This window comes from Lemur catta, chromosome 23 (genome assembly GCF_020740605.2).
Source record: "Lemur catta isolate mLemCat1 chromosome 23, mLemCat1.pri, whole genome shotgun sequence".
Lineage (NCBI taxonomy): Eukaryota > Metazoa > Chordata > Mammalia > Primates > Lemuridae > Lemur > Lemur catta.
In genome coordinates, this window is record NC_059150.1 from 16,254,071 (window position 1) to 16,282,011 (window position 27,941).

The following is a 27,941-nucleotide window of genomic DNA, read 5'->3' on the forward strand; positions in this document are numbered from 1 at the left end:
CAGTTCACTATAGCTCATTTCCTCAGCTGACAAAAAGAGCAGAATGATGTTTCCTACAACTTGACTAATTATAATAATCACGAGGGGTAATGGTTAGCATAGATTCTCAGGCAACTTAATCCTAAAGGATCATAATTCTAATGGTCTAAAGTAAATTCCAGAAATCTATTTTCAACAAGCATTCCACAGGATGATCAAGATTAGGCAAGTTTGGAAAACCTTGGATTAAAAGGTGTAAAAGTCCTTTTCAGCTCTAAAATTATGCAATTCTAAGAGTCTCTAGATCAGTTGTCAAATTACTCCAAGGAGCCCTTAGGATTACAGCAAGGTTTCCTGGTGGCAGCAAGTGGAAGGGAAAGGACAGACATGGGACTGAAGCCAGTGGGCTCCACACCCCCTTCAACACTTGAACCAGAACAGCTAGGCTTCTGTTCTATTTATTGGGATCTACTAAAAATTTTTTCAATGGAAGGAAGGCTCATTATTTGGGGACGGGGAGAAAAGTCTCTATATATTTTGCTAGCTGGGGACAGATGCAAGGGGGTTGAGATGACAGTTGGGGAAAACTTATCAAACTACTGAAGCACTAACATAAATTTTAAAATAAAGGTTGATGGAGATAATAGCTCTGAAATGAACACCTTAAAGCTGTGACTCTTGTGCCTTGACTGAAAAGTTAAAACCTTAACACTCAAGTAAAACCAAGAAGAAAATTAGCGAGGTTAATGCAACATAAGCTCTTGAAGTACCTCCTACTAGTAACTAGTATCGAGGTAAATTTTTGGGGGGAGATTTAGGTATGTTCCATTTAGCCATGATACAGAAAAATTATGTACTAGTTTCTTGTCAAGGTGAAAAGTCAGGCTAAGAAAACAAGGATCACAGTATTTCTGGAGGGACATTGAGATTACTAACCACCCCCATCTCACTGTCCCCTTCATCCATGTTTTCCTTTTTTTCTTTATCATGTACAATTCACTCTACAGATAGAGCTGTTTCTCCAAAGGAGCAAGCAAAGAACTCCAGCTAATTGTTTTTTAACAGAAGATGCTTTTAGAAATCCTAAATTAGTAAGAGTAGGAGAGTATCCAAAGAATGATGGTTTAACTCTGCTCTAACACTTACTTTACAATGCCATGGTACTAAGTTTAGTTCACTGCTGATTCAGTTAAATTTTACTTGTGGAGCTTGGAAAGACAGAGCAAGCTAGAAAATAAAGTAGTAATTAGAGATTGAGTTACACGAACTCTAAATAAGAGATCTGTACCTCAAGGGATGGAGGTAATGGGTTTCAATGTAGGAAGACATCATGAAGGCCAGCAATAGAGACAAAAAGTATGTGAGCAGAATAATTTAATTTTTACTACCAATTGATTACAAACTGTGCAATGTTTTTAAGACGGTGTTTAACAATTAAGATCCTACAGACTTCAGGAATAAACAAAGCAGACTGAAAATACTCATCTACCTTCACTTTCTCCCAACCTCCCTCTTAAAAGACAAGAAAGGTTTTGTTTAGAGGCACAAACCCAGAAGGATTAGTTTAATCAAAAAGGAGATTACAGCAACAAAATTCTGGAAGCTGAAAAACATACGGAAGCATGCTCTGTCCACTCCACACAACCAGGCAATTGCCTCTCCCCTACCTCAAAAAAAGGATGGAAGTTTACTCTGCGAAAAAGAAGGTATCTAGATTCTGGAAGATACCAGAAAGAGATGAGGGTGAGGGTACAACACAAAAGACAAGTGGCGTAAGTGAATGTATGACACTGGATGGAAAAGCCTTCAGCAGTTTTCCCCCAATTAGCTCCAAGGCCCTGGCAGCCAGGACTTCACACTTCAGGCAGTTGATTAAAAGAAACTGCTCTGGGAAAACTGCATAATCCAAGAGAAAAGACTTAGTTACTGATGTGGAGGCTCTCCAACTGAGTGGCCCAGCCAGATCACTCTATAGCAGTGGTCCCCAAACTTTTTGGCACCAGGGACCAGTTTCATGGAAGACAATTTTTCCATGGATCAGGGGTGGGAGGATGGTTTCGGGGATAATTCAAGCGCATTGCTTTTATTCTACACTTTATTTCTGTTATTATTACATTGTAACATACAATAAAATAATTATACAACTCACCATAATGCAGAATCAGGGGGAGACCTGAGCTTATTTTCCTGCAACTAGATGGAACAGGACCGTCCTATCTGGGGTTGATGGGAGACAGTGACTGATCTGAGAGGAGGTGGAGCTCAGGTAGAGAGCCAGCGATGGAGAGCAGCTGTAAATACAGATGAAGCTTTGCTCGCTGGCCTGCCACTCACCTCCTGCTGTGCAGCCTGGGGATTAGGGACCATAGTTCTACAGTCAAGCTCAGTTGACAAACCCAACTCTTGCTCTTAGGGCTTCCAATCACTCTTTGGTTTCCCACATTAAACATGAGCAGGTAACCAAGGCTAACCAGACATCTGAGAAATGCCTTTACTATGAAAGAGAGAAACCAAAATAAACAAACTGGAGAAAAGAGACACTATCAAAACAAAAACAAAAAACCCCCACAAAAATCTCCCAAAACAAAAAACCTATTAACAATACATAAATAAAAAACAATAGAAAGGTGAGAAGACAAAATTAAATAGGTCTATAAGAAAGTATATATAAAAAAAAAAAGACCAGATGTAAAATAGGAGAGAAAGTAAAATAAGAGGACTGGTCTAGGAGGCCCAATACTTGCACAAGACTTCCAGAGAAAAGAAAGAAAACACAATAGAAAAAAAAAAAAACCAAAGAATTCAAAAAATTTTTCAAAACTGAAGGAACGAGTTTCCAGAATGAAAGCCACATATTCTTCCAGTGGATGTGGATGAAAACAGACCTTCACCAACGCACATCATCATGAAATTTCAAACTAAAAAAATCAGGTCATATATATAACCGCAGTCCCTAACCCTCAGGCTGTGGACTGGTACTGGTCCATGGTCTGTTAGGGACCAGGCCACAGAGCTCTGCTCCCACCCCCCACGGAAAAATGTCTTCCATGAAACTTAGGAGGTGGGGGGCAGGAAGTGAGTGGTGGGCACTTCACCTGTATTTACAGCCACTCCTGCCTCCCCCACCCCCTCCTGTACAAAAGCTGTCTTTCGTGATTCTATGAAATGGGTCCCTGGTGCCAAAAAGGTTGGAGGCTACTGATACATAAGGTCTCAAAAATCACCTTTGTTCCAAGCTCCACTTCTCAGGGAACTGCCAGAGGACACAGTACAGCAAAGCAAGAAGGTAATACAAAAGGAAGGAAGATCCAGGATTGAGGTGACCCATTACAGGACAAAAGCAGAGGGAATCCCCAGGAAGATGAGGAAGGGAGACCTGGGAAGACAGTTGTGTCTCAGAAGCCAACAGGGCACTAATCCAGAACAGATCAGAGCAGCGCAGAAAGCTCTGGTGGAGACATTTCCAAGATTAAATTGAAAGAATACCTGAGGCATCTGAATATCTCAGAAGGAAATTTAGACAACTCATAGACACAGAATTAGAAAAGTAAGCAAATGACGTGGAAAAACAAAACAAAATGATCAACTAGAAACAAACCAGAAAGTTAGAAAAAGTAAAAGACCTACATCTTCATCTTTCCTCATGGGAAGTTAACTGATGATGCCTAACACTAAAAACTAAAGCAGCAACACATATACTTCATTTAGAGATATGAGCAATAAATACCAAAAGAATTATCTAAATCTAAAAGGTGAAAACGATTTCTAAGGAAAGATGAAAGGAAAGAAGATAGGGAAATGTGCTGTTCAACTTAACAGACCCTTCAGAAGTATTTGACTGTAGTGAAACACATTTCACATATTTGAACTAAGTGTACATGTTTAAACTTTACTGAAACTTAATAATCCTCAAAAAATGGATTATTAATGAAAAGTACACCAATGTTAACTTTGCCAGTAAATCCTACTCATATTTATTATTAGTAACTGCAGCAACAGAAAGAACCAATTAATATTTCCTTTGTGTATCAAAAAAACTAAATACAAAAGACTAAAATAAAATAAATTCAAGACACATGCGAAACAAGCAACTATTTCTTGAGGCAAGACATCAGCACAATCAGGCAGCAATCCCAAATAAGAATTTACAGAACACAATCACAGAAACCATAATTTAAACATGGCATTTTAATGATTTGCCTTATTATAGTGTCCAAGCATCTGCTTCCAATTAGCAATTAACAATGTCAATATGCAGTATTCCTCATTTGACTTTCAGTTAAGAAACAGTTAAAAAAACAAAGCTGGATTCATTAAGACACATGAATTGTAATCAATGAACCTTAAATACAACTCAATGAAATATGTAATTTTAAAACTCTACGTCCTCTCTTTACACAAGGGAACAGTAGAATGGAGTTAGCCAAATCTTCCCTTTGCCACTAAGAAAATCAGAGGACATGGTTTTTAATACTAGGAATAATGCATTTTCAATGGGTTTGTATAAGCAAGTCGTTCATATAAATGTGATTGTGCCTCAAAGCCATATAACATCTCAGGTTGTAACACATAATATGCTAACAGCTATTTTAAATAAAGCAAATAAAAGCATTAAGATACCTTCTTACAGAGAGCTCGCAGCTTGAAAGCAGAAAAATGAAATGCAGAGTGTTCATAAAAGATTTATGGAAAAAACTATTACCGTTCCCCATGACTCCAAGTTTGTTTCAATCATTGCTACTTGTTTGGGAGAGTTAATAGGTTTAATGCTCTTTATGTATTTAAAAAAGGAAAACATTCCATTTTCCTGAAAGTCTGCAAAATGGTAACATTCTTCACAAACTTTTCTCTACCATGAGCACACTAATGAATTCTATTTGTGTATTATTCAGAAGTTAGGCATTAGAAAAGAATACCAAAAGTTAAAACTTGTACCTTTTTGTTAAATGCCCAGATTTTGTCCCATTCCATATTCACAACTGAACGAGAGGAGCCCTAGAAAAACAATAATAAAATTATTTTTAAGAGCAAAATGTACTAATTAGAACTTTTTCTTTATTTCAAGCTAAGCATGTTGAGAAAAAAAATAAATCTAATAGAAATACTTGCAAGTTTACTTCCATTGAAATATAAAACTTAACTGTGTACAAACTAATTTGGTTACTCTTAACGGTTCACTGTAAAAGCTCAGTCTACAGACTGGTCACAGTCAACAGTCATATATTTCACTGGTAAAAATACTTCTGCTGTCTTTATCCAACTCTAGATTAGGAGTTTAGGCGTTTCCAATTTTCCACTATCATAAACAGTGCTAAACATTTTTAAAAATTCTGCCCTTGAATCCGTTAAGACACAAACAAGGAATAGAAAGAACAGAGATAATAAAAACAAAAGGAATATTAATACATGTAGCTGAAAATTCTAACAGAGATGCTGGAAAAGAAACCATAACCCACCTGAGCAGCAATAAACTGTTTCAGTCCTTCAACTGTCATCCCTCTTCTCAGTACACCACGAACCGTAGGAAATCTCGGGTCATCCCTGGGAAATATGCAAATTGTTAAGCACCAAGGAGATTTTAAAATGTGTAGATGGAGAGTAAAAAATATCTTAATGAATAATAAATTATATTAAACTTATTAAACATTTGGTTAAGAGTTGGTTATACTGATTAGGCAGATTGCAATATCAGTGAGCCCAAGTTCAAGGAAAAAGAAAACTGCTAACTTGTCAAATACTGTGGTAAAATAATGTACTAGAAATAGTAAAAGCATATTTGAAAAAAAGCACAATGCTGACATTTCCAAATATGGAAAATTTGTGCATTAATGCATTTTTTATTTAACAAATATTCAAAGTCTCTATTCTACATGTGACCATTAAAATTGGATACAGGTGATATCCTACTGTCCATGTATGAATATGTTATAAAGCCCTTTGGATGGAAAAAAAAATATGTAGGTAATTAATATTCTGTAGGGATTTGTAAACCTCAATAAGTTTGCAATAATACCAATTTTTACAGGGCTCAAGATAAACTCGCCTGTTATTAAATTCAGCTCCACAGTACAACGTATAAAATACATTTTTCAACATACACTTACTATATACCCTGGTCACTATTATGCTGATACTAACAGAAACTGGTGTATATATTCTTGTTAACTTAGGTAAAAAAATCCGCCTTTTATTAAATTTAGCTCCACAGTACAACATATAAAATACATTTTTCAACATATACTTACTATATTCCTGGTCACTATTAGGTTGATACTAATAGAAACTGGTGTATATATTCTTGTTAACTTAGGTAAAAAAAGATTTTTCTTAGACATACAAGCCTGATAGCCCATCTGAACAGGTTTCATTTACACAGATACATGGCTATAAGATCACTTTAATTTTTATTACATCTTTTTCATTAAAAACCCGTACAGATTACTAATATGCTATAGAGACTTTCATTCTTTTTCTAGGTGCTGAATCCTGTGGGCAGCCGCTTCACCAAGTGGGTCCTCACTACCAAGGCAGAGACCATTTACATATTCATTTCAAGTCATGGGTATTTTGGCCTTATTGTAACCCAGCTGAAAAGAAAAACCCCAGCACCTCAGCAGAGCGTGGAGATTGGTAATAAGGTATATGAAGGACCAGAGGCATAACCACTTTTCTATTAAATGCTAAGAGCTGCAGAGGATGTGCCCTCAAGTGTGTTTCTCATTCTCATGTGCCATGGTCCACAATGGGCACTTCATGTTTGTAGCATTAGAACAATGGAGGACCCTAATGCACCGGCTGAAATGAAGATGAGAACCAGGAATTCTACAGGCCCACCCATTCGACCTTGTCCCAATCACCTCTCAAGCAGTTTAAAAATCACTGATACACTCTGTCCTTACTTCTTGTCAATTCTAGGTAACATTAAACCTACCATCCATCTACTAGTCCTTCGTTGACAAACCATGTGAGTTTTCTTTTGGATAGCACTGTGTTGTTGAGATTTAGCCGACTATATTCCCAAATATATGGTTTTCTTATGCCTAAAGCTTCAATAATCCAATAAAACTGTTCATCTCTGTCATGGTATTCTGTTGTTCTCAGGGCATGTGTAACACCTTCAATGCTGTCAACTATGGGGCACGCAAAATCGTATGTCGGATAAACACTAGAAAAAAGGGAATTAAAAAAAAATCAACATGAAACATTTGACCCTTTCCATCTTAGATTAGGCATTATAAGCAGCAATACTAATTTAAAATATAATTCTTTACAATTTAACAGTTTCTTTAAAAACCAACATGTTTTATGACTCATAATAACTCAAAGTATATCAAAACTATTAGCCTTTGAGAACAATGAGTTAGTTGCCCACTCAATATTCAACAAAAGAGCAGATTTGCAATTTAATACACAATTAGGTATTGGGTTGGCAAATTCTACAATCACAGTATTTCATAACAGCCAATGTATATCATGGTAAGAAAAAATAAACAATGTATACAATAATTTTGAGGGAATTTAGCATTTGAATATCTTTAGTAACTCTCATTCAAGTAAAAACCTAAGGGTCTAACATACTTGTAGTTAAATGCACTAAAGAACAGAGTTCATGCTCTAGTAACAAACAACAACAGAAAATCATTAGGCTAATTAAAATTACATTTAAGATGGAATAGTCTTAAAAACAATTTCTGCCTAATGTACATGCAGTATCAATTTGAAGTTTTAAAAATATATTACTGCACTATGTCTTCTAATTTTTAAGATACAACTTGATTAAGATGCTATTGCATTATACTTTTACAATTATTTGATACTGAAAATGAGTATCCAAATGTAAAGGATTTGCTTAGTAAAACAAGAAGCAATCACCCAGATAGAAATAACATATACACACATATAACCACACATGTAAGTGTCTGTCTATATATGGACATACACATCCACACCCATGAGTACAATGAAAGTCGCATTAGCTAACCAGGTAATCATTTATATTCACCATTCTCTTTGAAAGTATTAATTCAGCATTTGTATGTAGTAGGCTTCTCCAAAGTATAAGAAAATATATTCTATGGTTTATTTTATACAGTAGGTTTATTTTTGGAAGGGGGACCATTTAAAAACAAAGATATGATAACCTGCAAACCCACAAAGAAAACTAGTCAAAACTAGAATAAACACATGCTACTTTCTTGTATTGTTTGTATTTCTGTAAATTTTCAATACTATTACTTCTATGAATCAATATGTACACAGCAGAATCAATGCTTATTATAGGAAGTGAAGATTCTTCATCTAAAGATACATATCACAGTATATCTAATCAATACACAAAAAGCAACTTTAGGCAGACTCAAGGACTTTCATAGATGGAAATGATCTTAACTAGTATAACCTTAACTGACGAGTAAACAGCTCCTTTACAGAAGGCCACTAGGCAGTTAATCTCTGAGTGAACAAAGGCCCAGGTTTCTTGACTACTTGCATCTACTCCATGTTTAGAGAGGATCACAACAAAGCATATTCAAAGAGATACACTTACTTGTATTTATTTCCAGTTCTTGGATGTGGTTGAATTTTGCAGCGATAAAGGGTTGGGTCCCTCATGCACCCATTATTACTACTCATGTCAATTTTTGCTCGCAAACAACAAGACTGACCGAACTGGCTCCCTTTTTTCATTTCTTCCCACATTTGTAGATTCTTCTCAACGGCTATGAAATGATAGTTACAGTACAGTTTATCTACTGTGGCTGAATTACAATTATTTTAATAGTACTGCAATTTGATACAAATTTTCATGTTCTTTCTTTTATTATAAGCACACTCCATTAGTTTAAAAACACTGTTAATAGTTCCAATATCTGGCACCAAGAACAAATGCATTGTTTTTTAACGAAAGAAGTCTCACAATACATTTAGGAAATGTACTCTATAAATGTTTTAGAAAAGGTAACTTCAACATATTTTGTATTGATGTAGTATCGATTAAAGGTAAGAAAGCTTGTACAGGCTTAAGGTTCTTCTCACCCCATGTTTCCCATTTTCCCATTGTGGCACAACTGGTCAGCCCCTTCTTGTCTTCTCCCCCACCCAAATTTAAAATTCTGCCTTTAGGCTGGGCACGGTAGCTTATGCCTACAATCCCAGCACTTTGGGAGGCCCAGGCGGGAGGATTGCTTGAGGCCCGCAGCTCAAGACCAGCCTGAGCAAGAGCAAGATATTATCTGTACAAAAAATAGAAAACTTAGCCAGGCGTGGTGGCACACACATGTAGTCTCAGCTACTGAGGAGGCTGAGGCAGGAGGATCACTTGAACCCATGAGTTTGAGGTTGTAGTGAGTTATGATCAGGTCTCTGCACCCCAGCCTGGGCGAGACCCCATCTCAAGAAAACCCAAACAAACAAAAAATTCTGCCTTTAAAGCAGAAGCATTCTCTTCCTCTGCCACCTCATGCCCAGGGTACAGAAAAGTTTGGCCTGGCCCATAGGGCCCCTTAGGTGTTGGCGCTACAGCACGTGCCTGTCTAGAGAACATGGCTCGGGCTGAGAGCCTGACCTGTGGGCTCCCTGAAAGCCCCTTTAGTCTTCCCAGTGAGAAGCAAGATATTCTTGGATCCAAGAAAATGAGAGATGATAGAAAACAGACAGTGATACAACGGTTTAATACCAGAAAAAAGGACTCTATATTCTGAATGATCACGGTTCTACCTATGTCAGAATATTGAAAACCTGCCCCTTATGGATAAGAAAGAACTGCTAATAATTTTCTGTGGAAACTACTAAAGATACGATGGACACTTTACCTGCCTTCAAAGAATGAAAATAGGTCTAAAAGATCAGCTGTTAACTATCTTTGAAAATGCAGAGAAATGTTTCAAAATAAAGAAGACAGACTTAGGAATAACAAGTTGAATTTACTATAATTCCCAAATGTGACACTCAAGATTTAAATATAGTATGGAAGTTCTGGCAATATAATTACAGAATAAAAATAGCCCAATTTATTTATTTTTTTCTTTTTTTAAGCCAGTCAAATTTAGCAGTGGGGGGCTATATACCAAATTTAGTGACATTAATGTTAATAAATTCTGATAAAAATAGCCCAATTTAGAAGGTCAGGATATAAGGCATGACTGAGAAAGATACGTTCTTTAGTCAAGCGATATTTCAGAGATATAGGGTAGTACTGAGCTTATATTCACATTTATCCACATGCTGAAAGGAAGACTTGGGTGATAACAACATTATCATTGAACACTTTATTAGAAAGGCTAAGTATTTAAATTAGGAAAACTACAAAGTGTTGCAAAAGGAATCCTACAAATGGAATAAATGCAATACAAAAGACTGCACATAGTAAGTGAGATAGCAAGGGCATGGACATTTCATATGCAGTCGTGATGGTAACAAAGTAATAAGAACATAGAGATGATAGAGAAAGAAAAAAGATTTCTAAGAGATGAATTAGCATAACATATAAATAATATTTCCAAATGTGTGTCAAACCAGCAGTTTTCATAGAAAAGAAATCATGTTCTACTAAAGAAGCAGAATATAAGAATATCAGTTAAAATATAAAACACTAAATGTGCCTTACAATTGTTTCTATGTTTGGATTCTATCCTCTGCTCCCGTTCTGCCTTCATCTGCTCAGCAGGAGTATCATCCACATAAGCTTTCCCTTCTTGAATTAGCTTCTCTGCATACTTCATTATAGTTTCAAAATGATCTGAGGTGTAAGTAAATTGATCTGGTTTGATATGCAACATTGCCACGTCTTCCAAGATAACCTGCAATAATAAACCAAAATAGCCATCAGTATATCTTTTGTAATTTTTTGTGCATTTCCAACCCTTGATACCGCATTTGGGCAAATGTAATAACACACCATCAGTCTTATATAGCCTGAAAATGGTTGTGGAAGTTGTATGATATTAGCTCAAAAAAGAAAAAAACAGATAGATATTCATTATATTAGCCTCCAAATTTCCAGCTGAGAAAGCTGCTCTCATGATGAGCTTTCCATTTACTCTGGAAAAGCTGGTTAGTACTGGTCAAGCTGGTAATTACTTGCCCTCTCTTTGAATATACTGCAGTGCTTCTGAATAAAGATGAGATAAGAGGCTAGGAAACCTTCACATTTTCTAATGCCTACTTAATGTTTATTTCATTCATAAACTTAAGAGTATAGGACAAAAAGAAAACCTGTCTCCAGTGACCAATTCACTTAAGAAATTGGTACTTATAGAGAAAAATAGCATTTAGGTAAATTCTACAATTGGGGAAGAGAAAAATAAATTTAAGTTTTTTGGTATAGGAGCTCAATATTTCTTGTCTTAGGTCTCAGACATGGAATATACAAACAATCGAGGGGGAAAAAGCAGCTATGAGAAAAAACCTATTTTATTTTCATACCATGAAGGTATTAGGTCACCATCTAATTTTAATTAACTTTTCTGACAAAGGGTCATCACTACACTTTTAGTTACCTTCTCAAAATCTTCCTTTTCTTTTTCAGGATTTGTGTCATCAAATCTCATGATCAGTTTCCCTTTAAAGTTAACCTGGTAGTGCTGGTTCAGAAGAGCAGCTTTTGCATGCCCAATGTGTAAGTAACTAAAACAAAAACATTTCACAAAGAAACTCATTAACATGCTTTAACTAAATATTTAAACTTAACCTTTTTGAGGAGATGAGAAGTAAACAAAAATCCTTCTAATTGGTACTCCAGTCATATTTTATTTTCTAGCAAGAAGTACTGTGATAGAAACCTGACCCTGACAGGAAGGAAAAGACCACATTTATAAAATAATCATAAGAAACAACTTCACATGTAAAACTCGCAAAGGGATAAGGTATTTACAAATATTGCAAGAATCTTCTTTTTCTTTTTCTCAAAAGGAACGGTCATTTAACTGGCGAAAAACCACTTCCAATACTGTTTCCAATGCTACCTGGTAGTGTATCTTTAACAAGACCTGCTACTACTGAGAATGGGGTGCTCACCTAATGACCACTAGAGAGAAGCTCCTCTGAGATTGTCACTGTCACTGTGACGGCCAAATGAGAGAGCACATGAGAATTAGCAAGCCACAGAAAAGCCACTTCTCTAGGCTTCTATTTTCTCAGATGCCAAAATAAAAGGATTTTAACTAAATCATCCCGAAGGTCTTCTCAGCACCAACACTCCATATGAATTAGAATCTGTGAAAACACTGTTCTGTTCCTATGAGCAGTTAAAAATTGTAAGGAATAAATAACAGGCATTGTTGATAATTTCATATATCAACATCTTCCTCTATCAATGAGGATGGTAAAAAGCCATATCCTATACCACTACTGTTGAAAATACACTTGACTGGCGCAGGGAACAAGGTGTGAAATTTAGCCAGCTCTCACCAACTTTTATCAGTTTCAATTAATAATGATGGCAGCAGTCACAGTTTTAAGACAGTCACCTAGTTTCATGAACACCTATGATGGGAGGGAAAAGTACAACCCCTTGTGTGTCTCTATATCATTTTTTTTGTTGTTTTCTATATCATTTTTTAAATCAATTCAGTTTTTAGAATTTCATGCAGCATTTCAGATAAATGATTCCACTTTAAGAAGGGTTTATATGCATAGCATAGGCTAATGCAAGGCATTTAGGGCTATTCAAAACTTCACTCCAGCCTGGGCAACAGAATGAGACCCTGTCTTTAAAAAGAGAAAAAAGAATTCCATAAACAGTATAGAGTTTAATGAATAATGTACCAAAATTGGTTCCTTAGTTATGAAATATGTACCAAAGTAATATAAGATGTTAACATTAGGAAAAACTGGGTGTGGGGTATATGGAAACTTTCTGTACTATTTTTGCAACTTTCTATAAATCTACAGCTATTCTCAAATAAAGGTTTATTTAAACTAAAGGGCTATGAGTCCTAAGAACTAAAAATACTGAGTATAGATTTCATTAGGGTGTTGGACCCAATAACATGCTATAATAATTGTCAAGAAGAAAAAAGAAAAGACTAATAATCACTGATATCACTGACTGCCTATGATATGATGGTTAATGTACTTGGCTTTACATACAGGAATTAATTTAAGAAGGGTAATGAAATCAAAACATCTTATACTTAAAGATATCATTTCTGAATCTGAAATAATGTGTGCAGTTCTAACAATTCCAACACCTCAAGAAAGTTAAAAGAACTATAAAATATTCACAAGACAAGTAAAATAATCAACCTATATCAGAAAAGCTAACAAAAGTAAAAACCATAGTACATGAGTTAGTAACTGATGCTGAATTGGGCTTCTGCCACATATAACAGACACAGGCAGTATAATTTTTAGTTATATGGATTCTACAGCCAGTTAGCACAGGGCTGAGTTTGGCAAGTTACTAAAATGTTGTATGAATCAGTTTCTAAAACCATTTGTAAAATAGGGATAAACAACAGTGCCTTCCTCACAGGGCTGTTAGGATTAAATGAGTTACTATACGCAAAACATTTGGTAGTACCTGTACATAATAAATGCTACACACACGTTAGCTAAGAATAAAAGGTTGTCATGGCCTTTCATGTAAGACAAAAGAGAAAAATAATTAAAGAACTCTTTAACAGGAGAAGAGATGATCAAACTTGTGAATAATAAGAAAAACTGAATATCAATTTATATTTCAAATCCCAAAACTGTATTAGGCCAAGAGTATGGTCTCTGAAATTGACATAATTTAGAGACAGGTAAACATATTTTATACTGCAAATATATAAACATGGGGAGGTCACTAGTCTAAGAAGTGACAGTGACAGAAAATATAAAAAGATTCAAAAAGGACAAATGTTCAAATGGCACAACTATAAATGGCCATTGCCAAAAGATGTGGCTTTTATCAAACAATGAAGGTCACTATCCCATAGGACAACCAGGACTTCTCAAACCAAGTGCACAGAAGCAGAATACTCGATGGTTGAGACCAACATGTGTATGGGAATTAAATCGTGTAAGGTATGTATTATTTATGACTCTACTCAGCTAACTACCAATCATTTAATAATCAAGTTTGTGAATTTTCCAGAGTCATTATTTCACTTTCATCTCCTTCTACCTATCCTTTATTTTACCTCTGAATCAGCAAACCTAGAAAAGCAGAGAGAAAATGTGGAATTCTAGATCTGATTTTGCTATTCATGGCAACTATGAAATAGTTTGTTGAAAAACTATTAAATACACAGCTAAAAGAAAACTGTTTCTGCATCTACCAGTTTCTATTGTTTACATATTCCATTTACTACAGATGGGTAAGAATTTGGCTACAGAATACAAAATCTGAAATTAAACCAAATTTGGAAAACATAATCATATCATTTCTAAAACATGGCACAACTCTTCCCTACTGGCTACACTTCTGAGTGAGGCCTTTTATTATATTAGTATCACTGGAGGGGCTCTTTTACAAAGTTTGTCCAATATGCTTCAATCAAGACTCTCACCTCAGCCTTGGGGAATGCTAGGCAGGGCCTGAAGCAGCCCCTGGCTGGTGGCCACCAGACAGAATATTCACTTTCTCTAATGAGCTATTCAAATACTACTTTCTATGAGTGCCGAGAGTTAAAGGGGTTGGGAAACCTGCTAATGATGGAAAGAATTGAATAGAAATAGGCTTTTCAGAACTATTCTTCCTTTATTTGGGAAAAAAAAAAACTTCATACTACCATAACTTCTGCTAATTAAAAAGACTGGTCAGTCTTTTAATACTGAACTGCATTAAAAGAAAAAAAAAAAAGGATTGTTCAGGATGCAAACAGAAATCCTATTAAATAAAAGGCCAAAAATCTCACAATAAAAATAAAATTTAAGGCTTTCTATTTATGGGTATTTTGTTATTTATATTTAAAATTCTGTCAGGGTAAAATTAAAATGTCTCTTTACTAAGTTAACAAACTAAAACTACAAATTGAGTAAATTAACATTAGCTGTTAATAATTAAAAAACTATTAAGATGTTTAGAATTTTAACTCACAATTAAAAATCTTATGTTCTTCTACCATTAACCTATTAATATTAAAAGTATTCAATAACTGTTTTAAGCTTTTCCATAAATATATTCAATTATAAATGTGAGTTATATTTTCTTACCCACTAGCCTCTGGAGGAAATCTGACAGTAACCTTTCCCATCTCTGCACCTGGAAGCTCAATAAATTTCCCAACATCTTGCTTTTTCTCAGGTGCCTGAAAAACAGAACCACCATCACAACAAAAAGTTATATGGTTAAATGTTTAAGAATACGTTCATTCAACAAATGAGCAAGGCACCATGCTGGTTGTAAGAAAAATGATGACGAGGATATCATCCCTGCACTTGAGGACTCAAAATCTGGTAGATATAAAAAAACCAAATACCAGTAATTGAGATATGTTCAGGGTGTTCTGAGAGCAGTCAGTTGAAATTAATCAACAATATCTAGGGTCATCAGGCAATAAGAACCAACATAGACCTTGAAAAATAAGTAGAAATGTATCAGATGGAGAGTGTACAGTGTATTTATTCTAAGTAAAGGAATAACACCATAGGTAAGACACAAAGGCAGGGAAGAGTAGTACAATGTCCATTGAAAAGTGAGGAATACATATTGGGTGGGTGGGCAAAGAAGCTGAAATAGATTAAGTCCAAAACATGAAGGACCTTTTAAGCTTTGCTTTATGTTTTAGGCAATGGGGAGTCCTCAGCAGCAATGGGACCATGTATTTGTATTTTCTAAAATGATACCCAGGACAGAGCAGAGACTGAACTAGAGAAAAAAAGAAACCAAAGAAAGGAAGTCCAGTTATGAGATTATGGAATTAAACCAATGTGGCCTCAATGAAATGCAATAGCAGTAAAGATGGACAGAAAACACATCTATGGATGTTAGAAGTAATAATAGGACTTATTGACCATTTAGATGTAAAAAATGAAGGATGAGTACAGATTTTTTAGCCAAAACAAATGAGTGGACTGTGGTGTCTTTATCCAAGCAGGCAGTAGTTTCCAAATTTTATTGCATCAGAAAACCTTGATTGGTGGGGGAAGGGGAAGGAGGAATAAAAAAAGGAACCTTTGTTAAATCGCAACTTTACTACACATGCCTAATATGTAAACAAGTCAAAGTAGAGCAGCAACTCTGGCTGGGAGGACCTTTTCTACTGTACTCTATGGCACATTATCCTACAGAATCAACAAAAAGACTCCGCAGAATTGTAGGGCTCAATGGTCAATGATTCAAAAACCAGAGAACAAGAGATTTAGGAGGAAGAAAAGATTTTACAGCTGTAAAATACTGAGATTTTTAGTAATATGGAGTTTGGACTGCCTATGAGACATACACTGGATAATCATAATCTTTAGATATATATAAGATTAGGGCTTAAATGGCTGAACAATTAAAATCAAAGCAAGACTTAAAGACGGCAAATTCTTCCAAGAAGATCCTTTTTTATTTGTGAAAAGAAACTAAACTATATGAGTAGAAATAATTTTATTTTCAGACCTACAGCCTCAGAGAGACTGAAATATCAGCATTTTTTTAAAAAAGGAAGAAAATGGCTTACCACTCTAGCTTTGGTTGGTGAAACATCCCACTTAGTACCTACTGACTGGAAGACCTGCTGTGCTTCGAGAAAGCCAAACCAGCGTTTTACATGAACTGGAGCTTTGTTCTGTTTCAACTGTTCTTGCCATTCAGCATTTCCTATTATCAAACATAATTTTAAAATTATTTAATAAATCTTAAATGTTTTTTAAGTACAGTTCAATGACGTTCTCTAATACTAGATCCTATCCTCACCCCGCACAAACCCACGATAACACCAATGCTGCATTTTGTAATTGAGGAAAGCTTTAAATAGATCAACTGGAGAGCAAAATAAAAACCAAGATGACCAAGAAATAGCTCAATTCTGAGACATAACGTCAAAAACAGGTGCTGAAGAGTTTACTTAACTCTTTAACATTACAAAGCTATAATCATACATTCACATACATAGAAGTATATGTACTTCTTACCCAGCAAAATATTAAATAATTAAAACAGAACATTTTAAGAAGAATTGATACCTTTCAGAGTGGCCCAAACACATACATCTGCTAAGCTCAAGGAGTTTCCAACTAAGTATGTTCTCAGAGACAGGCAATGGTTGAGCTCATTGACTGCAGCAGTAAACAAATTACATGAAGACAATTTTGTAGCACTAAACTCCAACCAGTGATCAATCTATGAACACAAAGGCATAAAGAAATGTATTATACACAGAGTTTAGACTTAAAAAAAAAAGACCATGATAAAAAATTCTAGTTAACTAGAACAACAGTACACTCTTGGCTTCCTCAGTTAGAATCATGCTTTTCTTTTCTGTTGGACTAAATTCTGGTTGCCTGGGATCTCAAATCGAACTTAAATAAAAGCCATATTTTGTTATTTTTCTATGCTTGCTTTCTTTCTTTCTTTTTTTTTTTTTTTTTGGAGAGGTATGGAGAAGCACTTCAGGAAAGAAAAATAAAGCTGAGAACTGGTGGCAGGAAAGAATAACCAACCTGAACAAACCCAAGCCATGGTACCTAGCCAAACAGATTCATTCACTTAAAGAATTTAAAAGTAAATATTTAGAAACCACTGTTTGTATTTGGAATTTTATGAGATTTAGGAAAGTCAGAGGAGAATACAAACAAAAAAAAAGCAGACTGCAAAGAGCAGTACACACATACACCACATAATGACATTTCGGTCAATGATAAAACACATATATGACGATGGTCCCATAAGATTATAATACTGTATTTTTACTGTACTTTTTCTATATTTAGATACACAAACACTTACTGTGTTACAACTGCCTACAGTATTCAGTACAGCAACACACTGTACAGGTTTGCAGCCTAGGAGCAAGAGGCTGTACCATATAATCAAGGTGTGCAGTATGCTATACCATCTAGGTTTATGTAAACACTCTATGACATTCACACAATGACAAAATCACCTAGCAATGAATCTTTCAGAATGTATCCCTGCGTTAAGCGACGCATGACTGTCACGAAAGTTAATTTATTACTGTTCTAATTAATTAAATAAGGCGTATACTTAGAAAAGAAAATGGGTTCCAAACTACGTGTGGGCTGGGCGTGGTGGCTCATTCCTGTCATTCTAGCGCTTTGGGAGGCCGAGGTGGGAGGATCGCTTGAGGTCAGGAGTTTGAGACCAGCCTGAACAAAAGCAAGACCCTGTCTCTACAAAAAATAGAAAAATTAGCTGGGTGTGGTGGGACACACCTGTAGTCCCAGCTACTCAGGAGGTTGAGGCAGGAGGATCACTTGAGCCCAGGAGTTTGAGGCTGCAGTGAGCTGACAATGCCACTGTACTCTAGGCAACAGAGGGAAACCCTATCTCAAAAAAAAAAAAAAAAAAAAGAAGAAGAAGAAGAAGAAAACGAAAAAAAACGGGTTCCAAACTATGTGTGTTACCCTGGGTAAACTTCTTAACTTTTCTAGGCCTGCTGCCTTATCTATAAAGTAAGAAAGTTGGATGAGATGATCTATACAGCTCCATCTAGCTACAAAATTCTAGGAATCTAGAAGACGAAGACAGCACTAAATGCCCCAATAGGACAGCTGGTATGGGATTAAATGTTCAAACTTAGGAGCTATAAAAAAAGAGAATTTTTTGTGAAAATAAAACACAGATGAGCACTTCCTAACTCTATAATTAACACTCTGTTAATATCTTTAAGTAGAATAAGAGGACATAAGCTAATAAGGTGAGGGTCCCAAAAAAACAGAAGCAAAAATCAAAATGAGAAAACACACATAAGGAAATGTTCATTGTTTACCTCAGTATGTTCCATCAGGTTAGAGCCATAGAGCCCAGCTGTAGTTGCAACTCTGGCCAAGTAGCGAAGTATGGAATTTACGTCTGTGAATACCACATTTCTAGAACATAAGCATGAGATAAAATATTACTGTTGCTCTAGCAAATCACTAAGAGTCATGAGACTTATGAAGAAATGTAAAAATTGAAACCTTTTTACATTCATCATGTATTTTCTACTACAGTAAAAAAACGGATATGCTAATTTGTTCTTTACTCTGTTTCTATCAAATTCCAATTTGTTCTAAAATATTCAGTTAAATCCATCAATTCACTTCAGAGTAGACTTTCTACTTGATGTTTCATCCTTCTACTAGTTTCTGCATGTCTGTTCAGGGGTGAAAATATGAAAATATAATTGGCATATTGAGAATAACAGTGATTTTAAATAAATCAAGGCGAAGAAGCCAAGTATATACAATTGTGAGGAGGCTAGTTTTACCATGTTCCAGGTAGAGAAGACACATCAGGCTGGGCACAGTGGCTCATGCTTGTAACACCTGCACTTTGAGAAGCAGAGACAGGAGGATTGCTTGAGCCCAGGAGTCTGAGACCAGCTTGGGCAACACAGCAAGTAAAAAAGTAAAAAAATTAGCTGGGCATAGTGGTGCAAATCTGTAGTCTTAGCTACTGGGAGGCTGGGGCGGGAGGATCATTTGAGCCCAGGAGTTCGACATTACAGTGAGCTAAGTCTGCGCCACTGCAATCCAGCCTGGGTGACAGAAGAAGATTCTGTCTCTTAAAAAAAAAAAAAAGGCAGAAGATCAAAACCCTATCACAATTTTTTATAAGAATTAATTTTTTAAAAGATACCAAACCATAAAGAAAAAGAATAAAGAGAAGTCAGAAGAGCAATAAAATTTCAGAGGCTAGAAAGCAGAAGGATTTAGCAGACCTAAAAAAACAGAATCTTGGCCAGGCGCAGCGGCTCACACCTGTAATCCTAGCACTCTGGGAGGCCAAGGCGGGTGGATCGCTCGAGGTTAGGAGTTCGAGACCAACCTGAGCAAGAGTGAGACCCCGTCTCTACTAAAAATAGAAAGAAATTATATGGACAGCTAAAAATATATATAGAAAAAATTAGCCGGGCATGGTGGCACATGCCTGTAGTCCCAGCTACTCGGGAGGCTGAGGCAGTAGGATCGCTTAAGCCCAGGAGTTGGAGGTTGCTGTGAGCTAGGCTGACGCCATGGCACTCTAGCCTGGGCAACAGAGTGAGACTCTGTCTCAAAAAAAAAACCAAAAAAACAAAAAAAACCTGAATCTTAAGTAGACAGTGGACAACGCTGAAAACAAACCCAATTAAAATTCTGGAATCCCCAAAAGACTTATGAATCAATGGAACCAGGTATCTTTGGAAGTGAGAATGAACTGGGACTAAAATAAGGAGGACTGGTTGAAAGTCTGTTTAAGAATCACTCAGAAACACAGATACCTCCAAACCTTATTCTGCACAGCTGGGCTACTTCTCTTACTCAACCCTGGCGAAAACTGGAGGTTTATTCTCTAAAGAGTAAAACAGAGGTTCTCTGGACTGGCGGAAATCTGGCACGGTTGAGGGTGTCACTATACAGAAAACAGAGAGAACAAAGGAATACATGCATACTAGATGCTGAGATCCCTAGCATTCTTCCTGCCCTCAGCTCTCAAAATATGCAGGCACCAGCTCTTCCTCACGTTCCAAAGAGGAGACTGAAAGTCTTCTCTGGATAATCTGATCAGCCCAAGGAGGAAAGAATTAAGAATACTGACATAAGCTGTTCCGCAAATGAATGCTCTATCAGATCATCCTAGAGTAAAGCTCAAAGTTGACAATACCAACCCCAAGTTCAGAATTTGTAATCAGCCTTAATCTCCTACTCTAAATCCAAGCAAACTATCAGGAGTTACCAGATATTTGAAGAAAACCTTTAACTTTAAAGACAGTGACCAAAATAAAAACAGAAAAATGTAAGTTGGGCAAATCATAGGCAAAGAAAACTTAAAAAGTAAATAAATTTCTTTTTAGCAATGAAACAAAATGTTGCAATCATAAAACAAGAACAGGATCCTATACAAGGAGTACCCAAAAAGTAAAAAGCAGAACTCTCAGATACTAAAAATAAAACAGCAGAAATAAAGAACTCAATAGAAAAATGGTATGACAAAGTTGAGGAACTCTCCAGAAAGTAAAGAAAAAAGAAAAAAAAGATGAGCCGGTACGGTGGTACACGCCAAAGTCCCAGCTACTTGGGAGGTTGAGGCAGAAAGATTGCTTGAGGCCAGGAGTTCAAGACTATAGCACATTATGATTATGCTTGTGAATAGCCACTGCACTCCAGTCTGGGCAACACAAAGAGAGCTCATCTTTAAAAATTTAAAAAGGATAAAAAATGGAGGCGACAATTTAAGAAAATAAAAGGACTAATTCCCACATCCACATAAAGAACAGAAAATGGAGAGGAAAAAATTTTTCAAGTCAAAGAATAAAATTTTTATTTTCCCAAAACAGGATTTCCAAGTTTCTATTATACATTGAAAGAAGCAAACAAATGCCCAGCAGAACAGATAAAAAATAGATCCAGAATAAACCATATTATTGTAAAATTTCAGACTCCTAAGGGAAGATTCCTCCAAACTTCCTAAAGTCACACAGAAAATGAGAAATCAGAGAGGCTTCAGAAGAAAGGTACAAAGCAAACAATTATTCCATGGAAATCTAAAAGTTCTACGTGAAAAGCAATTATAGTATGTGGCTCAGCAGTGAATAAAAGTTGTAATCATCATAATATTAACACTGAACAGTGATCAAACCAGAATTATGATACAGTTAAATTGGGAGGAAGGAAGTTAGTGAGTGTAGGGTGAGTGTGTGTATGTAGTGGCAAGAGGGGAAAGAAGAGTTTCAGCTTAATCTTTTGTTGTAGAAAGATAATGTCTAAAACTGGAAAAGCAAGGAAAAACAATATCAGAATGTTACTTGGAGACAGAGGTCGATACCAAAAGAATCAGTTGGAAAGAGTTGAAACGTTCGCTCCTACAGAGGGAAAAATGGAGGATGGGGGGTGGATGACTGGTATTTTTTTATTTAAAAACTTACAGAACTTTGCCTCTAAAGTATTTGCATATGTAGCCTTGATTTTAAAAAAAGAATTTTAATGAAAAAATAGACTAGGCTTGTCAAGAACTGGAAATAACATGAATAAATATGAAATTTGGAACCTTGTAGAAAGACATTAATTCTGAACACATGAAAAATGTATATCTGCAACACTTTGAATAGGGCTCTATTGGGAATGGTGCGGATGGGACAGAGATGAAAAGAGGCACATAGGACAATTTGTTTAGGTTAGTACTTTGAGAACATAATTACAGATTACGTAAGTTCCTTTACCCATGTTACTCACAGTCACCTCAGTGATTATTATTATAAATACTAGTTCACTAATTACGTGACCAGCAAGTCAACAGTAAGAGTTAAGTCTGAGAAAGGCAAATTAGTAGTTTTCAAGTGAAATATGTATCTACTAACTATTAATAGAAACCAAGCACTTCAGCAACAACTGTTTTCCTGTCTTGGGACAATATGTTTATTAAGGCAAGAATTATTAGGTTTATTCATTAAAGTTAGACTACTACAAAGCAACAATAGCCTAATTCCAATCACTGCAGTAGGGGAAGGTAACATCATTACAAATACTCCATAAATAACATCCAGCTTTTAAATAAAATAAATTTGAACTAGTGATATTTAATGTATTACAATTGTTAATAACACTATGCCATATTCAATTATTTTTAGTCAACAAAGAATTGTAAAACATCAGGATAAACAGCAGTGGAGAATGGAAATGTTCCTCTGGGATTCTGTTCATTCTCCCTTTGAGGCTCAACAAGTGAGCATGGCAAGTTTTCCAAGTAAAGAAGCTGCATGACGCATCTTTCAGTCCTACTTCTAAGTTTTTTCATGGGAAAATGATGCCAAGTTGTATACTCTTATTTTACATACCTTGTCTCTTCACCAGTACAAGTCTTTCTTGTATCAGTTTATTACGGACCTTTTAAACACATTTCAAAATCTGTATCCTGCTTGAGAATAGCTTTGACACCCTCTTTCAATCTAGTCCAGATTTGTCTATCTGCAAAGTATTCTTAAACCTGAAACCAAGTTGTGTCTATTTCTTAGTTTCATTATATGAAAGAATAATGTCCTCCCTTATTTGTTATTTTTTCCAGTGGGTTCCAAAGAAAAGAGATGAGTTCAAGGGTGCTCAATCTTCTATATATCCTGGGCTGCAAATGATTAGCATTAATCAAGAACATAAATATATATACGTATTGTAGAAAATGCTGAAAATACAGACAACTAAAAAGAAAAACATCCACAGTGTTGTACATTCCTCAAACATATTTTCCTATGCAGATTTGAATTTTACATTGTGTTCTGTGTTATTAATGTTAGATTATAAACATATCCTTCATTAAAAATTCTTCATAAGCCTTTTTTCATAGATGCCCAACATTCCATGCTGTGGACTTAACAAATTTCTTTCCTATTACTACGGAACTAAAATACCTCCAATTTTCCACCAGAATTACAATAGAATTTAAAAGCCTTATATAAAATCTTTCTGTACATTTTTAGTTCCTTTTTCTTTTTTTTTTTTTTAAGGAAAAAAGGCATATAAATTTATTAATGTGCACAGAGGAAACTCACAGAGTGATTATCCAATAACTCCAGTGCTATATAGAAGTTTATATATCCTTTTTCATAGGGAAGGAGGAAGATGGGAAATGTAGACAATTCTTTTGAGGGACAATAAATCATCAGGGAGAATATATAGGGCAAGAGGTGGGAGTAGGGAAGTGGGAAGCAGACATAACAGGAAGAGGAGAAGGGGAGCTGCATAGGAACAAAGATTATCTCATGCACATAAAGTTCCCTACTTAATCTCTTGGAGCTGCTCTCACAATGATAAATGAAAAATCTGTCTGGGCTGGTGAAGTCTCTTTTGTCCCAATCATTTGATGAGATCCCTAAGGAAGGGGTTTAAGACAACTGCATTTCTTTTGGAAAAAAGCTTTTATGGTCAGGTAAAGAAATTCCAGAGAGAAAGCCCTTCCTGCTTGGGGGCGGGGTGGGGGTGTGTGTGTGTGTGGAACATGACAAGGTTTGAGGAAATTTGCAGCTTCTCAGGCCTCTCAGCATGTCAAAGCACCAGTCTTTAGGGTATGGCTTTCTGAGCTCCAACATTCCCGTCTGAAACTTCCCTATATGTTTCATACATTAAGAGCTGAGTTGGTGGCTGTGGAGAGAAAAATCAAGTTAACAGCTGAGTGGCAAAGGATCCCATTCAACCAGTCTCCCATTTCCGGGACTAAGCCAGTCCAATTAAACAGCTGTAACTCATTTCAGGAGATGACGCTGCAGATTGGCTCTCAAAGCTAGGTCTCTAGTTCAGATTACGAAGGGAATCAGCTTGCAGACAAATATAAGCCTCTGGGTTCAATGCTTTTAGAATGACGAAGAAAAGCACACCGCTTTCTAGGGACAATCCACCTAATTAGCAAGTAAAACAAGCACATAACATTTAAAGCTGTTTTTTTTTTTAAATACCATCAGTACTAAAAACAAAGATATAAAATCACTTACTCAGAAATGCGAAGAATATTCTCTTTCCCTTCTTCAACGGAAATGCTGACATCGTTTTTCACATGTTCTACTGCCAGCAAAGCTCCTATAAATGATGGGATGAAAAGATTTCTCTTTGAAAACAATTTAGTATTTATAACCTGACTCATAAGGCAGTAAGGATGAGTCAACAAACGAATAATAGGTCCTGCAAGGACTATACTTTTTTCCCCAGTCATCTGTAGACAGAAAGTACGTTTATTTTGTTTTAGAGAAATAAACTAGAATCCAGAATCCATTCACTAGCATATCCAACTGCTTTGGAATGCAGCTTCCAGTTAGAAACACTGAAATTAATCTTTTCCTCTCTTAGGAAACAAGAAGAAATCACAATAGTGCTTTATATAAAAGCTACTATTAATAGTATTTGAGTGATTACTATGTGGTAGGCACTATGTTTAATGCTTTATAGTCATTATCATTTTTAATCTTCATAGTAACCTTCAGAGATACCCTTATCTCCATTTTATAGAAGAGGAAACTGAGGCTTAGAGAGGTTAGACAACCAGCTCAATGTCCTTGACTTATTGTATGTCAGTTAGGATTTGCAGGTCTAAGGCAGTCCAGAGCTCAAACTCTAAAACAGTGTAATACTGCCTCTCAACACTTAATAAAATTTACTAAATTGATTCACTAATCCTTTGTCCTACAATTTGGTTAAGATAGACAACTAAATACCATGCTCCGTTAGAAACAGGGCTGTGGCAGGAAAGGTACAAAATAAACCTAAAAAATCGTATTGTTAGACAGCAAGGAAGTACTCAAAGAAAGATAAGAGATACATCAAAAAGACACAGAGTCCACCTTGGAGAGGCTTCCACTGGCAAATAAGGGCACTCTGACCATCAAAGTAAATGAGATATATTTTAGTACATCCATATAATGAAATATAATCCAGCAAGTAAAAGGAATGATCTACTGTTGTGGACAAGATAGATGAATTTCAAAGGTATTATCCTAGGTACCAAAAAATACATATGATATGATTCAACATATATGACATTCTAGAAAAAGCAAAACAATAGTGACAAAAAGCAGATCAGTGGCTACCAGGTGCCAGGATGGGGAAAGGGATGACTGCAAAGGGGCATAAAGGAATTTTCTAAAGTAATGGAAATATTCTATATATCACTGTGGTGTAGGTTACACAGTGTATATATTTGCCAATCAATTTGTACACTTAAAATTGGTGCACTTTATATGCAAGTTATAATTCAATAAAACTAATTTTAAAAAATAAAATTAAAAATGAGAATAATATAGATTATAATCTCTTGAGTTGTATTTTGCTATGATTTTTTTTAATGAGAAAAAGAAAGTTCTTCTCACAGAAAAATGCCAACTAATACACATAGTAGGAATGGCAGCATTGGAAAATCACTATTTGGCAAACATCATAACAATCAAGTTGGGGAGGAAGCCTCACTGGATGCAGAAACCAGTTGGTGAAGGCTTGATGGAGAGTGGAACACTTATGTGGTTCCAATGCATCTCCCCATTACCATGTCTGTTAATTGTAAAGGGAAAACTGTGCAGTGAGGAAAGCTGGCAGATACCATCTTAAGTAATCAAGGTAAGAATCATCAGTAATGGTAAAATTAAATTCATGCACCAATTGACAGGCTGCAAAGAAGAACAAGGAATCACTGTGCTATTCCTGCCAAAGACGCAGATCCTGGATCTAGCCAAGAGGAAACATCAGACAACTTAATCAGGGGATATTCTTCATGTAAGTGGCCTATAATCTTCAGAAAGGTCAAAGCTATGAAAGCCAAGGGAAGACTAATAAACCATTCCAGACTGAAAGAAACTGGAGAGAGATGACAACTAGGTGCAAACAAAGCATGATTCTGGATTTTGATCCTTGCACTATGGAGGGTACTATTGGAACAATTAGTGATAGAACAAAAATGGGGTCTGTGCATTAGATGAAAGAACTGTATCAATTCTATTTCCTGATTGTGATGGTTGCGTGAGGTCATGTAGAGTTTCTTGGCCCTTGAGAGATGGACACCAGAGTATCCTGGGGCACTGAAGCATCCTATCTGCAGTATGCTCTTGGTGGTGGTGGTGGGGAAGGTCTTTGTTCTATTCTTGCATCTTTTTTGTAAGTTTAAAATTACTTTAACATTAAATATGTAACATGCTGCGTGAATATAAAATAGGGAAATTCTAGCAATGCAATCCATTTTTCTAAATGTTTCATCTAGTTTTATTAAAAACAAAATGTGTTTACATTAAACTGGGAAGAAATAAAATCAAAACTAAAAAAGAACAGGAAAAATTAGGAAAATAATATACATTTGAAATTAGTCTATAGCTCAAAATGACACATTTTTTTAAGACTCTCTTACAGAATACTGGCAGAATTCGGTTCTGAGTTCTATAATTCACTAAGGAAACAGGTCTATCACCTTCACCTTCAGGGTGATTTTCTAAGAATGCTGGTAAAAACCACAGCCATTCCTGAATATCTAAAATGTATCAGGCACTTTAAGTACAGTCTCATTTAATAGTAGGGACCAACCCTATGTAGAATATATTATTCCCCCTTTCTTAAACAAGGAAACTGTGAGAGAAGCCAAACAAGGAACTTGACAAGGGTCCACAACTAGTAAGCAGCAGCCAGGACTGGATGGATTAAGGACATCGGAACCAAAAATGCCTTTCTTTCAACCATGAGGCCAAACTGTCCACCAGTGCTTTTCCAGCCCAAGAATCACTCATTTCTTTTAGAATTGATTTGTTGTGAGGTTAGTTGGCAATTACTGGAACCAATATGCCAAAACATTAGCACCTTTTAAATATTTAAAGTGGCTATTGAATCGTGTTTTTGTTCCAACAGACTGAAAGCACCACCAAAGTTGAGAATGTAATGAATAATTTCATCATCTCCACATGGCCAATTGGATCTAAAGGTCTCGGCTTCATAAATATTAAAAAGTCTATTTTATACATAAGCATTAACGAATTTGAGATCAGAAGACTACTCAAATTTTTTGCGTAATTTCCCAAAGTAACGAAAAAAAAAATTCTAAGCTATCTACCCACAATAACCTTGGCCACGATCACAAAACAATTCCAAATCGAACTGAAGATGTATCAGGAAGGTGGCATGTGCAATGTTTACTCTGGCATTTACTACACATCCACCGGTGTTGCTTTACCCAACTCCATCAGTCCGCAGTGTACCTGGGTATTTCTGCAATTACCCTACCACCCTCAATTAAAAATAAATGCAACCTCAGTTGAAATCCTAAGTGTTAACAGGACCGTCTGGCATGTTCTCTTTGAACGCGATAAAATGTAAGGAAAAGCCAAGTGGATGGAGGATCTTTTCTGTAGAGAAGACACCAAGGGAGGTAAGATAAGGAAAGTTAGGGAAAGGAT

General features: G+C 35.9%; 1 protein-coding gene across 1 annotated transcript in view; it reads right to left on the reverse strand.

Moving 5' to 3' along the window:
* The window catches only part of EPRS1 (glutamyl-prolyl-tRNA synthetase 1), a 66,291-nt gene that overhangs the window by 37,735 nt on the left and 615 nt on the right, over positions 1-27,941 (reverse strand). The window contains exons 2-12 of the mRNA XM_045536326.1: positions 24,513-24,597; positions 18,843-18,942; positions 17,077-17,233; positions 16,572-16,711; positions 15,118-15,212; positions 11,475-11,601; positions 10,583-10,775; positions 8,525-8,696; positions 6,911-7,144; positions 5,436-5,520; positions 4,915-4,974 (exon numbers count right to left, since the gene is read on the reverse strand). Coding sequence (XP_045392282.1) covers positions 4,915-4,974; positions 5,436-5,520; positions 6,911-7,144; positions 8,525-8,696; positions 10,583-10,775; positions 11,475-11,601; positions 15,118-15,212; positions 16,572-16,711; positions 17,077-17,233; positions 18,843-18,942; positions 24,513-24,597 — 1,448 coding nt within the window. The remainder of the gene's footprint in view (positions 1-4,914; positions 4,975-5,435; positions 5,521-6,910; positions 7,145-8,524; positions 8,697-10,582; positions 10,776-11,474; positions 11,602-15,117; positions 15,213-16,571; positions 16,712-17,076; positions 17,234-18,842; positions 18,943-24,512; positions 24,598-27,941) is intronic.